The sequence below is a fragment of the Accipiter gentilis genome, chromosome 4 (genome assembly GCF_929443795.1).
Source record: "Accipiter gentilis chromosome 4, bAccGen1.1, whole genome shotgun sequence".
Lineage (NCBI taxonomy): Eukaryota > Metazoa > Chordata > Aves > Accipitriformes > Accipitridae > Astur > Astur gentilis.
This window is the reverse complement of record NC_064883.1, coordinates 4506882-4522290: the sequence shown is the minus strand read 5'-3', so window position 1 is coordinate 4522290 and position 15409 is coordinate 4506882. Positions and strand designations below refer to the sequence as shown.

At 40.0% G+C, this 15409-nt stretch overlaps 2 protein-coding genes across 12 annotated transcripts in view; one reads left to right on the top strand and one right to left on the bottom strand.

Moving 5' to 3' along the window:
- RARB (retinoic acid receptor beta) overlaps positions 1–9712 on the top strand; it is a 336747-nt gene extending 327035 nt beyond the window's left edge. For all 10 annotated transcript variants that reach the window (XM_049798659.1, XM_049798658.1, XM_049798661.1 and 7 more), the window contains 3 exons: positions 1262–1466; positions 2809–2967; positions 6866–9712. In XM_049798659.1, coding sequence (XP_049654616.1) covers positions 1262–1466; positions 2809–2967; positions 6866–7062 — 561 coding nt within the window. In that variant the 3' untranslated portion in view covers positions 7063–9712. The remainder of the gene's footprint in view (positions 1–1261; positions 1467–2808; positions 2968–6865) is intronic.
- Positions 8357–15409, bottom strand: part of TOP2B (DNA topoisomerase II beta) — a 69266-nt gene continuing 62213 nt past the window's right edge. For both annotated transcript variants that reach the window (XM_049798645.1, XM_049798646.1), the window contains exons 33-36: positions 15218–15328; positions 10043–10159; positions 9061–9158; positions 8357–8842 (exon numbers count right to left, since the gene is read on the bottom strand). In XM_049798645.1, the coding sequence (XP_049654602.1) occupies positions 8681–8842; positions 9061–9158; positions 10043–10159; positions 15218–15328 (488 nt within the window). In that variant the 3' untranslated portion in view covers positions 8357–8680. The remainder of the gene's footprint in view (positions 8843–9060; positions 9159–10042; positions 10160–15217; positions 15329–15409) is intronic.

Here is a 15409-nt window from a genome sequence, read left to right as displayed (position 1 = left end):
TTACTAACGAAATGCAGAGCATCCTCGGTGTTTTATTCATGTGTTTTGCATTCCTCCGTGTCCAGTTAGAGGTGTGAATCCCCATCCTCCCCTCGAACGCTCTCTCGTCTGGGGTCAGTGCTGGGTAGCTGTCGGCATACAAGCAAGCTTGCCAAAACCAACACTGCCCGGGCTTGCACGGGAGTGAGGGACACGGTCAGCAGCAGGAAAGATAGGCTTCGCACCAGGCAGGCAGGGCGCGCGCCGTTACCATGCCCAGGGCTCAGGATGGGGGAAGCGCCGGAGCCTCAAGGAAGGCTGGAGGCCAACGGGCCGGCGAGGAGGTTCAGTGTTACGGCACACGCAAGTAACAACAACCGTAAGAGAAGAAAAGCTGGGCCAACTGCTCAGGCTGCCGGCCGGGCTGCCGGCAGCCCCGCACGCTGCGCTTGTGGAGGTTCAAAGTCCGATAATCCGTTCGGGTGCAAGCTCCCAGGCTGGCAAGACAAGCGGCGCTCCGTGGAGACCGTAACTGCAGCTGCTCGGGAGCGGGAGGGCTTTGCACTGCTCTCGGGGTGCTCACGCAGGGTGGTGTTCACACAGCGGTGTTCTCCCGTCTGCTGTCGCGGACAAAAGGAAGGCGCCCCAAAGCACGAGTTACCACGGACGAAAGGAAGGCGCCCCAAAGCACGAGTTGCGTTCTGCCTCTTTCACCAACTCACAGCTGCCTGCGCTCACTCACACAAGATACCGCAGAGACGCTCTGTCCTTACCAAAGACACAACCCAGAGAAGCACTGTCATGCAAAATTGATCCCCCAAATCAATGAAATATGTTTATATGTGTTCAAAGAGGTGAGAGATATTTTTATGATCTTGCTGGATCAGATCAGCAGTGCGAGTGCATTTTAAAGTTAGGTCTGTAGAGCGTACTAATTAAAGAGCGGTTTATGTGAGTGTTATGGTAATGTTGGTGACACGGTAAGCGGCGCGAATTGCGTAGAAGTTTTGATTATTTCATAACTAGGGGGGAAATTTCTGTTACAAACATACCCATAATCAATGGAGTATATTTATGTTGTACCGGAGAATTTTTGTGCTACTAGACCTGAACAAACTGGAGTTTGATTTCGGATTGTTTTGACGTGACTGTGTAGTGCAGTTCCGTGGGTCATTTGACACCATCGAGAACATGCAACAAACCTCTCATGGATTGAATTCTTCAGGTTTTGGGGTTTTTTTTTATTTGGGGTTTGTTGGTTTTTTTTTTTGTCCTTCCACAGATCCTTAGAATTTGCACAAGATACACACCAGAACAAGACACCATGACCTTTTCAGATGGCCTTACCCTAAACCGAACTCAGATGCACAACGCCGGATTTGGCCCACTGACTGATCTCGTGTTCACGTTTGCCAACCAGCTCCTGCCTTTGGAAATGGATGATACAGAAACAGGTCTCCTTAGTGCCATCTGCTTAATCTGTGGAGGTATCGTACAGCACGAACTCGGATGCATTTGAAATAGACACGATAATTATTATCTTCAGTTCTGTTTTACTTGTTTGGCTTTCCTGTACTAAAACATATATATAAAATATATATTTATATATATGTAGTAGTACTATATATGTTATATAAAACACTTAACACTGAAGGTTTGTCTTCCACTGGTGATGGTTATTGGTTTTATTATTGATATGTTTTTAAATGAATCGAATCATTCTGTCAGCAACCGATCCTATTATTTGCCTGATAAAGGACTACAGGATATATCCAGCTGCTTTTCTTTATAAGCGGTATATGGGTACCTGTATGAATGACCTTTGTTACGGCAAGATGCCCGTTGCACAGCTTTTAGTCATAAATATAATTGCATGCATACATGTATAGTTACATTCACATAGAAGTCATCAGTGATAACTTTCTTTAGAAAAAAATAGATTATACTGTGAAATTAGCATAGTGGCACTGATAATGTGATTTGGGGGAGGACTGATCACAACTTGAAAGGGACATTGTCAAGTAAAATCGGGTAGAATCACGGTTTTAAATACAAAAAGCAAAATTGCAGATAATTTCCAAAATCCTCTGAAAATTTCTGTTATTTTAATCCCCTAATCTCTCTCTTCCTTTGCAAAATCTGGACCAGCAGTAGAAGCACACCTTGTTTAGTTGTGCCATTTTTTAAAAAATGCAAACTGGGTGCTACCAGAGCATGTTTGAAAAACAAGTCAGTCTTTGCTGACAATGGCCCTTTAGTACAAAATCATTCTGATTTTATGTGTCTTTAACCATAGCCCATCAAAAGCATTGATGGGTTCTGAGATGGCATTAATATGTGACTGGTGCATCCTGGTTCATGTGTGACATTTGTTGTCACTCAAGCTAGCACTGCCATCTGCTGATACCTGATGGTAACTCGCTTTATTTTAGTATTGATACAAAAAATAAATTAGTGGTTAATCTCTTTGTATACCTAGGTAGCTTATCAAGGATGCATACAAAATTAATTCTGAAATACTGTTTGCAGCGAGGTGTTTTCCCCTTGGAGAGGGAGATACAAGAGCAAACTGGTAACTCCAGACCACTCAAATGACAAAACTTTCCAGTCACCAGGAAAAATTAATTTAAGTTTGAGAAAGCCATGGTTTATCCTCTTCCTGAGGCATACTCACTACAGAGTGTGGGTCATAATTGGAGAGAAAGATGAAATTCATGAAGTTCTAATCAAGAACATGGAGGAGCTTCTGTGATTTGCAGTTTGTAAAAAAAAAAATTATATATATATATATATTTAAAATCATACGAGCAATATGATACTTTTCTACAGATCGCCAGGACCTTGAAGAACCAATGAAAGTGGATAAGCTTCAGGAACCATTGCTTGAAGCACTGAAAATTTATATCCGAAAGAGACGACCCAACAAGCCTCATATGTTCCCAAAGATCTTAATGAAAATCACAGATCTTCGTAGCATCAGTGCAAAAGGTACAGTGCCTCCCAATAATTTGGCAATAGTCAGTGTTACGTTTCAGAGGAAACTGGCCTAGACACCTGGGTTGTTATTTTTTTAATATGTCGAAGAAAGGTCCTTGTGACCTTTCTCTTTTCTTCTTTATGTAACTCCTGTGTTTAAAGTGGTTCTACTGTAAACATACATGGTGCTACATTCTTCATGCAACTTAGGGTAGAGGTAGGTTAGCAAATCATTAGCACGAACCCTTCGTTAGTCATTTTAAGACAAGATAATGAATTAAACCTTTGTTAATGTTTACAAGGGGGTACAGGCCAACATGTACTTCGTATCACTAATGGCTTTCAAAAAAACAAAGTCTGTTTACAGACATCAGAAAAGACTTCTGCATCCAAAATCCCCCTAAACTGGGGTGTGACGTACTGAAGATTTAGAACTGATTCGATCCAGGAATTTGGAGATTCAGCATCTCTAATCCAAACTCACCATGTTTACTCATGGATCAGTTTTGCTTTAACATTTCGTGTAGTCTCACATGCGATCGCTTGATCATGCGAAACGCACACAGTCTAAGCGCTATCACATAAATTCTCTAAACACGAGTATAGTCGAACGCTTCCATTTCACTAGAGGGGTTCCCTGGTTAGTGCTTTGTCCCTGGACGCCTGCGGCCTGAGAGGGGAGGCTGGGCAGCAGTTCTGAAAGCAGCAGCGGATGGTCAGCGCTGCGTCAGCTCGTTAGCAGCCTCTGCGCACGCCTGTGCTGCGCAGTCGAAGGTGACGGTGCTCCTCTCGTTTGTGTACCCCTGTATCTCCCCAGGACCCAGTTCCAGATGTGTCTAGCTGTTTGGTATCTGTTCACCTCCAGCCTTTCTGGGGAGCTGTATCAGAGTTGTACCAGCCTGAATACCGAGTCCAAAGTGCTACCATTCTCATTTTCTAGTGTTTGATGCAGTTCCACTTTCTTACTATGCTTATTCAGCTACAGATTTGCTACCCCTGACAGATGAGCAAGCACATGAGCTTGTATGTACAGGTACCTATGTAGCTATAGACTGGATTTATGCTTTTGAAAAAATCACTGATTTCCTTTGACCTGGTTTTTGAGAAGATTTCAGGGAAAAAACCCAGCCGTTAAATCACTCAAATGCACTTATTTTACATTAAAACCTGAAGCTATAGCTATGTTTATAAAAAGAAGTGAGCAATTTAATTGGGTTGGTTAGTACCTAAAGAGTAACTTAGAAGGGAAACACCAGACCCGGAAGCAAAACTATCCTAAAAAGGAACCGCTTACCAGGTTACCCCCCAGTAAAGCAAGCTCCATCCAACTGAATCCACAAAATAAACTTACCCCAGTACTGAGCTATAAAAATATTTAGGGGGAGCCCTTTCGTTCTACTTGCTTGTGGGAAATCTATTTCCACTTTCCTGCTTCTTTGCCAGAGCCCTCCAGCTCCCTCAAGAACACGTCTCTGTCTCTTTATGTTCAACACACAAGAAAAAGGCTTCTTCTTTCCATTCTGACATAAGTATTTAATTATATCATTAATGTTTTATAGTAGAACTAAATCATACCAAAGGACTGGTGATGTCCTGGAGGGGTGGGTGTGTCCTGAGTTTCATTTGAAAAGATGTACATTAGAAGATAATGACTTTTGATGGTACATGATCCCTGAAAGCAATTACCAAAGTAAGCATGAACTGAAAAGACTGAGAACGTCTCCTTATACTGGAGTTCCTTATACAACTACATTCGTCTGTGGTGTTAGATGTAACAAAAGAACTAAGTGTTTGGGGGACTGAAGCAAGAGACCATCTTCCACAGTATTACTGTGGCTCTACACTGGAATAACCACACAAACACTTGGTACTGCCACTGACCTGCTCTGTACCAGCAGAAAGCAGATATTTAATGTGGCCAAATTCAGCTCATTACCACTGCTCTGACTACAGCTGGTTTTCAGAGCAGCTCTTGGCATAATTCTGCATTAATTTCTTTCTAACCATAGTGCTTGCTCCTTTGTTCCTAACAGTTATTTAAGAGACTTTTTAATCAGCATTCAATTGGAAAGTTGCTCATTGCCTTTGTAGATGATTTTGAAGCTTCTCAGTTAAGACAGGAACATAAGTGCTCCCTTCCACTCTGGGGTTACCACTGTGACTGACACCGTGCTCTCTCCAGCATGTACATTGCAGCAGCATGGACAAGCAGAATCTATCCAAAGGTTCTCTCCTCTGGAATGGTTCTTCGATAACCAGACTATTTTCTCTTTAATTTTTTTGGCTTTCTTGCCTTCCTTCACTTGTAAAAAGCACAGATCCCTGTTCCGTTAGACTCAAATTTTAAGATTATCAGGAATCCTATGCAACTGACCAGGTATTCAAATCCTGAATTTATGGCTGTAAAGTACCTGGTGTTGTCCTGGTAAGAAAAAGCTTTTTCCCTGTCAGCAGCAAAACATGTAAAGCACATTCATGCTTCGGTGTGGAACAGAATCTTGCTGTATATCCTCACTTTATTTGAGGTGTAATCCTAAATACTCCTGTCTCTTTATGGTCCTCACCCCTCAGTAGCTGATGTTTAACTTACTTTCAGTCCTTCAACTGTAGCACTTGTTTACAACAGAGCATTGTACTTCCTGAAGCTGGATTAGTGTTACTGCTGACTGTTAAGGGCTTTCTGAACATGGCTTGCCTATCACTGTAAGCAGCAGCAACACAGAGCAACTGCAGCAGCTGAACCCTCCTGCTTTACAGATCAGGCTTTTCCCAGCAACAGCCTTTCTTTTCACTGAGAGGTTTTGTCCATCCAGCGTTTATGGATTCCTAGGGTTGTAGTAACTTATTAATCCCCAAGCAGTTCCTTCAGAGTTAACTGCCTGTTTTTTAAACGCAGGCTGCTGCTCATGCCGTACCCCTGCATACCAACTAAGCACAGTGCTTCCTGGGAGCACTGAGCAGATGTCTTGTGCAAGTTACAGCTGCGTGTTCATACAGCCTTCCCTCTATGCCTGCCATGTTCAAGGAGCTTTAACACATCTTAGGAGCATCAGGCACTATCGTGGGGGGTTTTTCCCCCTAAACTAGTGTTAGTTGTTTGCTCACAGTCTGAGTAGTCAGGATTGATGTAGTAATTTAGTTTAATCCTACACACACTAGCCTGCAAAGCCATCTCTATATAAAAATACCTGTTGTTACGCTTGACAAGGCCAAACACTGAACAGTTAGCTTCAGTTAAGTAAGTCAGTCAGATGTAAACAGCAGTAGTGTTTCTGTGTACTTGTGTGGTTAATTAGCACAAGAGAAGATGCCTGAAAACTACAGAAGGCAGCTTCACAAAAAAAGTATCTTTTTGCCTGAGTTCATTCTTTTATAAAACAACGGTTTGTTAAATTTGGATTCTTGTTTCAGAGTTTTTCTGTATGGGAAAGAAATGTTCTGACTTACATCGCTGCAGTTCTCTCACAGGATTCACCTCACCTATTTAACACAAATCAGCCAGAATTGTTGTCATTCTATAGTCTTTGCAGATCTAGTACAGATTAAAAACTGTAAAGTATATTCCAATTTATAGACATCTATGTGATCACAGTTTAATTTAATTTTTCAGTATAATTTAATGGCATTCTGGTTTTTTTTCTATGAAAAGAAGCAGTTCACCCAATTTACCTGTATTGTAATATGAGTTGCTATGTCATAATTTAAAATTAATTTAAGGATTACTCATGTAACTCCTTTTTCTTGTAATGAATTAAGTCATTCACTTATATGATTTTGTACACAAGAAGTATAGGAGGAAACGCCAAAGCCATTAAAATAACATACCTTGACGTTTCTGCTGACGATGTTAACAAAAAGAAAACTGTACAAATCATACTAATGGAAAGGACTTTTTGTTTTCTTTTTAAAGGTGCAGAACGTGTCATTACATTGAAAATGGAAATTCCTGGATCCATGCCCCCACTTATTCAGGAAATGTTGGAGAACTCTGAAGGACACGAACCACTGACACCAACCTCAAACGGCAATACTGCAGAACACAGTCCTAGTATCTCACCTAGTTCAGTGGATAACAGCAGTGTCAGTCAATCCCCCATGGTGCAATAAGACATTTTCCAGCTACTTCAGACATTCCTAATACCTTATGTACAGGGATGAAAAGCAAGAAAAACATTTTTACTGCTGCTTAGTTTCTGGACTTAATATATATCTATATATGTGTATATATATATAGATAAAAACTCAACAAGGACCAAGAAATTTTCATATGTATCGATATATACTCCTTGCTGTTTAAACTCTTAAAACTAGAAAATGCAAACTTTTGAAACTCTAAATCAGCCATTTCATGCAAAAAATAGTTAAGCTTCTGTTTTCTCCTCTGAACATTCAAGACTGCATGGTGACAAGACAGATCTCAAACTTTAAATTCTGGTTGCATTTCTGATGACTTTGTACATACAAATGTATGGCTGTATTTTCCATACTGGATGTTTGGTGCTTTCCTTTTGTCTCATACCTGAAATGATCAAGACACCAACCATATGAAATGGACTACTGTACACATCCAGAAAAGGAAGTTTAAAGGACTGTCTGATTTAGTTTAATATGAAAACTTGTCTTTGATGCTCTTGGTTTGCATCTCCTTCCTTGTAAAAAGTATACAAAAATTCACTGCACTAGCAGAAGAGACATCAGTATCAGCATTAACTGCCAGATCAGTTATTCAGATGTCATTTGTTCCACTGTTAATGTCACTTTAAAATTTAAAGAAGTGGTTTCTTACCTGGCTGGTGACCTAGCTACACGATTAACTACTACATTTCTACAGTAGTGATAGCCTCCAAGGCAGAAACACTTTTTAGTGTTACCATGTTTTTGTTTACCTGTTCACAAGCCATTAGGGAAACTTTGTGAGATGATAACCAGCAGACTCATCTACAGCTTTTGAATTGGCAAATCTAGGGTATTTCCTTAAGAATCGACTGCCAGGAATTAGCTGGGTTATCCAGCCTTCCAGGTGCTAGGGAAGTACAGCTAGGACTTCCAGAAACACAAGGAGAGAATCTGCCTTCTTGGCCTTGTTAAATCACCATGAAGCAGAGTGAAAACTGTGGTAGAATGGTTAACAGATTTAAAGTGTCAGTTCCTTAGGTTTCATTTAAAGCACTAGTGGATTTTTTTTTTTTTTTTTTTTTTTATATATTCTAGCAAGTCTGTGATGTACTTTCACTGGCTCTGTTTGTACATTGAGATTGTTTAACAATGCTTTCTATGTTCATATACTGTTTACCTTTTTCCATGGAGTCTCCTGGCAAAGAATAAAATATATTTATTTTAAAAAAAAAAACCCCAAGTGTGTAGAAGTAGTCCCTCCAGCCCAAATTTTACACACACAGAGTAGTTTTCCATTTTTTAATGTTTAAACTCCATTTCAAAAAGCAGGTTTGCTGTTTGCAACCATGACAATTAAAATGTGCTTTAGCACAGCTGTCTAGAACATCTCTACAAGCCAGTCAGACAAATACATGACATTTCAATGAGTAAAAAAGAGCATAAAACTGTAGGTGTAAGAACAAAATGTTAAAATGCCTACACACAATAATAAAAACCATCAATTACATTATCACATAAAATAAGTCAAATGTACAAAAGTTTGCGACAGAAGGGACAAAAGGACAACACAAGATAGTTGTTGGAAAACATTTGTGTGCTCTTTGGGCACTTAATTAAACATATCAAAATCATCATCTTCATCGGACTCTGCAAAATATTTAACTTCTTTTCTAGCCCGGCCTGTCCGTGGCTTTGGGGCAGTTTCGGAGGCAAAGCCTGACTGAAAGATTTCCACATCAGAATCCTGGTCAAAAGCAGCCTTCTTGGATTTCTTTAGAAAAGAAACAACATATCAGTTGTGATGCTGTGTACATTTTCCCTTTTAATATTCAGAATTGAAGAAAACCTTCTCTAACATAACATCTAATTTCTAAACACTCCTAAACATCCATTATCTATTAGCAAACTATAATAAGAACATGTACCTTTTATGCAAAGTAATCCATTAGGTTCTTTTTACAAGGAGAAAAGAGCATAGATGGAACTGACCTTGCTTGGTGTTGATTTAGGTGTTTTCTTCCCAGGGTTGTATTCACCTTCATTTTCTGAACTGGATGCTTTCCTTTTCTTTGCCCCTCTACCTTTTCCTAGGTGAGAGAATAAGATTTAACTTTGTTTTCTTTCTTTTTTTTTTAATAAAACTCCACACTTCAGCAAACGACAACAAAAAAGCCTAGTGAAATTACTTTAGTATGTCTACATGTTAAAGTTCAAATTTAGTTTACAACTCGAGCTTCTTCATAACAGCAGTAAAATACAATATATTTTATTTTCTCAGTTTTAAATCTTTTATGCTTCTTCCAAAGTTACCATTCACCCTAGCAATTCAAACTGTCAGTTCAAGACAAGGATAAACTTTGTTCGATCAATGACTTCTACACTTCTGAAGTACTACAAGTCCTCAGTCACCTTCTGTACTGCTTACACAGCATTAATTCATGTTTACTATTTAGTAAATTTACTGTTAACCTCAACTATCAACACTGGCACATCCTTTACAGACTCCTCTGGTTACACTGCTTGGTGCACTGTGTTGCAAGTACTCTGACAACTGAGAACTAGCATACCAAAGCATTGGTTTAAAAAGCCCGAAATGACTACTTACTAGAATTACTACCAGAATTTCACTGTCTTGTAAAAAGCCGAGATCAAAAAAATAAGCAGTATCCAGTAAAACTGATGATGAGCAAAAAAAAGAAGGGGGTTGGAGCTGTTTGTTAAATACATTCCCAACAGTGAAGGTCAGATAGATGGTAAGTTCACACCTTGTTTGTCAAGAAAAGTCAGGACACTGTATTTGTCACAGAAGAGGCTCATGGATGAATAATCTACTAGCAATTAATTTACTAATAAATCAATGTGGTGCTAGTTTTAGAGACACTAGTTCTGCTTCTTTATAAAAGTAACTGTGAACCTGTGTCACAGAGAACACAAATGTGAGTGTTGAGCAGCACAGCACCAAAACTCTTACCTTTGGGTGCTGCAGTCTTCTTTGGAATGCCGAATTCTGAATCTGAGTCAGAGTTTACAGTTTCCACCTTCTTGGCCTTGGGAGCTCTTTTAGGTTTAGGGGGCACATCTAGTTTTGCTGTTAGAAGTTACAGATACTAAATATGTTAAATTCACATATCGGTTAGAAGTATTAAATTTTATTAGATACTTCAATTACAGCATAAATGGCAGATATTAAAACAAGATGAGCGGTTTCTGCACTTGGGGAAAACACACTTCAGTTTCTATGCTAAAACTGCATGGAATAAACAGGAGGTTTCCTTTGTCATACTTTGAGATGTATCAGTGCATTCAGGAAGTACCAGTGTTTTTGATTAAATACTTTTTCATCTTTTTGAGCACAAAACAGGTTGCCTAGTAACTAAAGCAGCAACAGAAGTTCTCCAGTTTGGATACTTTTTTAAACACTTTTGGATACATTACAGTGATTACAGATACAGCTTGCTGCTTGTGACATTTTTGCCTTCACAGTGGTACAACTGCAGGACAACCTTCCTCACGATTACTGCAGGTGTTTGAGAGATAGTGCATCTGACTTACTCTGTGACATCATTGTTTTCTGTCAATTTATCTCAGTGAAAAGGAACTTCACAAAAAGCAGAAATGACAGGAAAGGGACATATCTATCTGTGCATTTCTTACAGAATTTCAATTACTGCTACGCAACTAGTCTTGCTATCTTTAAGAGACAATCATTGGTATGTTCACACAGTGGGTGACAAGGGATAGAATCACAGAATTACTTAAGTTGGAAAAGACCCTCGATTAAGATGATCAGATAATGCATTCTATGTGCTTACACACAAGTTGGTCTTTTGCAGAAACCTCAGATATGCTACTGACCTACCTTCTGTCAGCCACGAATACCTCAAAGGTGATGGGACACACATAAAAAACACTCCAAATACCAGGAATATGGATGTTTGTGAGAACTCAAGCTTTCATTTATGGTATCACTAGAGAAATGCATTCAGACAACAAGAGTGTCTCCACAAACTTTTTGGCTATGATGCCTTCAGCTGCTACCCACTGAAGAGTCACTGCACAAAGACGGTTATGTCTTTCCAGCTTTTTGTGATAATACCTACTGGGTAGTCCAAGTATCAGGTCCTGACAATATAAAAAAAAAATAAAGCCACCTTTGACATCACGGATGGGGGGGGGGGGGGAGGGGGGGAAATAAATGGTGGTGTTGGCTATGGCAGCATTTCAGGTAAGACTTGGGGAGGGAAGCAACAATGCTTGGGATGGAAGTCAGGAACTATATTTGAAAGCAACTTGAAATAGGTCTCTCTAGGTATCTCGGCTGTATTAGTGTTAAGTAAAACTCAGTAAGCCACAAAGACTTACCAGTCAGCCTGGAAAAAGTACACAGCAACTAAATGCAGAAAGAATACTTTCTAGAAGCATCACCAAAAGTAAGCAGCTCATTATCAGTAAAGGAGGGGACAGTGTTACCTAAGGTACATGATTTTAGGTCCCATAAGGCAACAAAGTCCTTCAGACAGGAAAAGCTTACTAGCATAAGAAACAGACTAGGGGGCAAGGAAGGGAAAGATTCAGAAGTTTCATCAACTTGAAGATGACAAGCAGAAATTGTGACCAGGAGAAACTTAGTAGAAGGGATCCATTTTAGGTCTAGGTGACATTTAACATCAGGAGCTGAGATTTAGACATCCTCCTACAGGATTGTGTATGTTTTGGCCAGGTAATTGTGCCTTGCACAGATCCTTGTGCTGTTAATACGAAATTTGTGTATCATCAGACAGAAGCCAAGTATACTCCATTAAAAGTACTACCCAGCACATACACCATGTGATGTAACTCTTCAGCTGGCCCCGAGTCCTCGAGTTTGTTAACTGATGTTAGAAAAGGGGCAGACTTAACACTAACGAACAAGGAATTGGGGAGAAGGAAATAACTCAGTAATGAAAGAGAGGTATGACACACTGCCACAAACACTAGACTTGCTCTTCCATTGAAACAGAGCCTGTCATCACTGGTCAACTCCTGTGAAGTCTGCCTGCAGAACACCGAGTATGAAGGATGGCAAACCTAATCGTTATCTGGTGGCTGAAGTAGTAGTGTCCATGGCTTCCAGAACATGCATGTCCCTCTGTACTAACTCTAGTAGGATTTTGAACTGCTGCCTTAGATTATATACCTAATGCCTGCACAAGTAGGAAGGATCTCTGACAGCAACTAGAACGCAGTCAGCTCCGCCAAGCTCTCCGCTGGGTATCATGACATGAAACAGAAGTCTGCGGTAGGGTCAATGTACACAGGCTCTCAAGAAGCCCAAGTTTTTGACAGAAAGTCCAGGAATATTATCAGTCCTACAGCTGACGCAAAGGGTACATCTCTCTGCTAGAATCTCAATAGCTGGGCTGTTCAAGGTGAGCAGCTGCTTATAATCAAAGAGTAAGACTGCTTTTCAAGATTTCCCTTAGGCTTAAAGCACTACAACCACAGACCTCTCAAACAGTGCATGGAAAGCAAGCTCAGCAGTCTCTTGATCCTCTGTAGCAAACACCAGAGGTCAAGAAATTCCATCTCAAAATGATCGAAGTCTGAAAAGAAGCTGAATGAACTCATACCTATTCCTTTATTACTTCTCATTGAGAAGGGAGTGGTGCTGTACAGATAACAAGGCACAACAAATGGTTCTTCAGTTTCAGCTTTCCATCCTTACAAACCCAAGCTCTGAAGTCGCAGAAAATCAAACAACTCTGGTACAATTGTTTCAGCCACACAATAGGCATTCCCAGTGTGAGAGGGAGTGGATGGAACATTACACCAGAAAATGGGTTTTGAAGGGGCTTCTGATACAGGGTATGAAGATAGACTTAGAATCAAGGAGACTACTAAAAGGATACCAGATGAGCAATGAACTAAGCATGTTACGTTGTCACTGCACTATCAAACTGTGATCATGAAACTGTGGTCGTGTCTAATCTGGGCAAAGGAGAAGAGATGAAAACTGGTGAAAGCAACCTGTCACACTGTCAAGCACTGAGAGGGAGACTGTGTCCCCAAGGCTACTCTGAAGGCAAAAATTTAACTTTTGCTTGAAAGAGAGCCTGTTTATACCCGTTTTGTGAGTATAAAGGTTAATTAGAAACTCAAAGACAGATCACAGCTGTATTTTAAGATTTCAGGTTAGGTTAATGACAACTCATCACATCCAGTCCTTCAAAAAACAGAGAGGAAGAAAGATATGGAGTGTTAAATTGCATCCATGCCTAGCTACTGCATACACAGTTCTCTCTTGTATTTACTGCAGTACAGAAGTTTAACATAAAAGACTGTTCTATTAGAGATCAGCCATTTCTGTAAACAATCTTCATTTGTTGTATTACAGAACTTTACTAGCTGAAAGTGTTTGAGAAGCATTTAGAAATTTGCTAATTCAAACAGTTTACATATTAGATTAGACAATGCAGCAAAAGGGAAGCAATGGAGGAGAGGATAAAAAGATGCTGCAATTCACTGGTACCTAATAAATTACACAAGATATTTTTTTCCTTATTTTTAAAAGAGTAAGTAAACTAATGTAACTGGCCGCTTTCTTCCAGACGTCTTGAGATATCTTTTGGGGGAAGAATTAATACATTAAGTTCAGCTGCAAGTTGGTCAAAAGAAGTTTTAAAAAACAAAGGCCACAGTATCACAGGAAAAAAAAAATGCTTTTGGAGGACAGAAAATTGGGCAGCAAGAAAAAAGGAAATTATCTGAAAGACGTACAGGAAGAAAGGCAAAGATCTGAAAGCAACAAAATCCCCAGTCTATCATGTGCTAAGAACTAAATTTTATAACCTATTTAAACTACTATTAGGTAAGAAAAAACATTATTTTCGCCATTAATTATGACAAGTGTCTAGCATAATCTAACAGAGAAAAAAACCCTTATTCCTACAAATACCCAAGCACAACCACAGAAACAAACCCAAATAATAAACATGCTTTTCTTGGAATTGTCCTTAATTCTGCAATGTAAGATCCTGCAAGGTGCCAGTTCTAAAAGCCTGACTAATAATTAAAAGAATTTATACCTCTGAAGTTTGAGAAGATCCTTTCATTCTCCGTTTAAAGAAAAACAGCTGTGCCAGGTAGAACTTACTGCAATAGCCTACTGTGCTGTTTTTAGCTGGGATAGAGTTAATTTTCTTCACAGTAGCTAGTATGGGGCTACATTTTGGATTTGTGCTGAAAACAGTGTTGATAACACAGGGATGTTTTCATTACTGCTGAGCAGGGCTTACACAGAGCCAAGAAGGCCTTTTCTGCTCCTCACCCCACCCCACCACTCAGCAGACTGGGTGCACAAGAAGTTGGGAGGGGACACAGCCAAGACAGCTGACCCCAACTGACCACAGGGATATTCCAGACCATATGACATCATGCTCAGCATATAAAGCTGGGGGAAGAAGGAGGAAAGGGGGGACATTTGGAGCAATGGCATTTGTCTTCCCAAGTAACCGTTAGGTGTGGTGAAGCCCTGCTTTCCTGAAGATGGCTGAAAACCTGCCTGCTGATGGGAAGTGGTGAATGAATTCCTTGTTTCGCTTTGCTTGCACACGCCGCTTTTGCTTTACCTATTATAAGCTGTCTTTATCTCAACCCATGAGTGTTCTCACTTCTACTCTTCCAATTCTCTCCCCTATCCCGCCAGGAGGGGGTGGGCAAGCAGCCATGTGGTGCTTCATTGCCAGCTGGTGTTAAACCACAACACCTACTCAGGACATAAATATTTCTTGGGGATTCCTCCCTTGCATTTACTTTAAAAGGAAGGAAAGCAAGTTAGATCCATCATAGAAGACTATCTTCAACCCCAAGGTCATCTTATTTCACTTACTCCCTGAAGGTAAAAACCTCCCATTAGTTAAACTAACCAAATGCTGAACACCAACTCCATATGTGGAAAGTATTAAGTTTTGACACTACAGTAGCCAGTGGAAGAAAAGAAACTAATGTCATTAAGGAGCTGGAAGAAGTTCACAACCAATGCTGAATTTCACCGAGTTCCAAACAAACAAGTGCAGTTCCCACTTTGAAGATGTGAAGACACAACACAAAGGTGGAGGAGAGAAGTTTTAAGTAAATGGATTGCCTTACAGGACAATCCTATACATACCCTTTTTAGCAGCTACTGTTTTACTTGACATTTTCTCTGTTTGTTTTGGGGCAAAAGATGATGAGAAAACAGGAGCAGAATCCTCTTCATCACTGTCCAATTTTGGTGTATCTACAATCACAGAGTATGTTTAGAATAAGATTTGTTCTCTGCATATTTTAAATCATCAGTATTAATTACAGTTAAAATTAA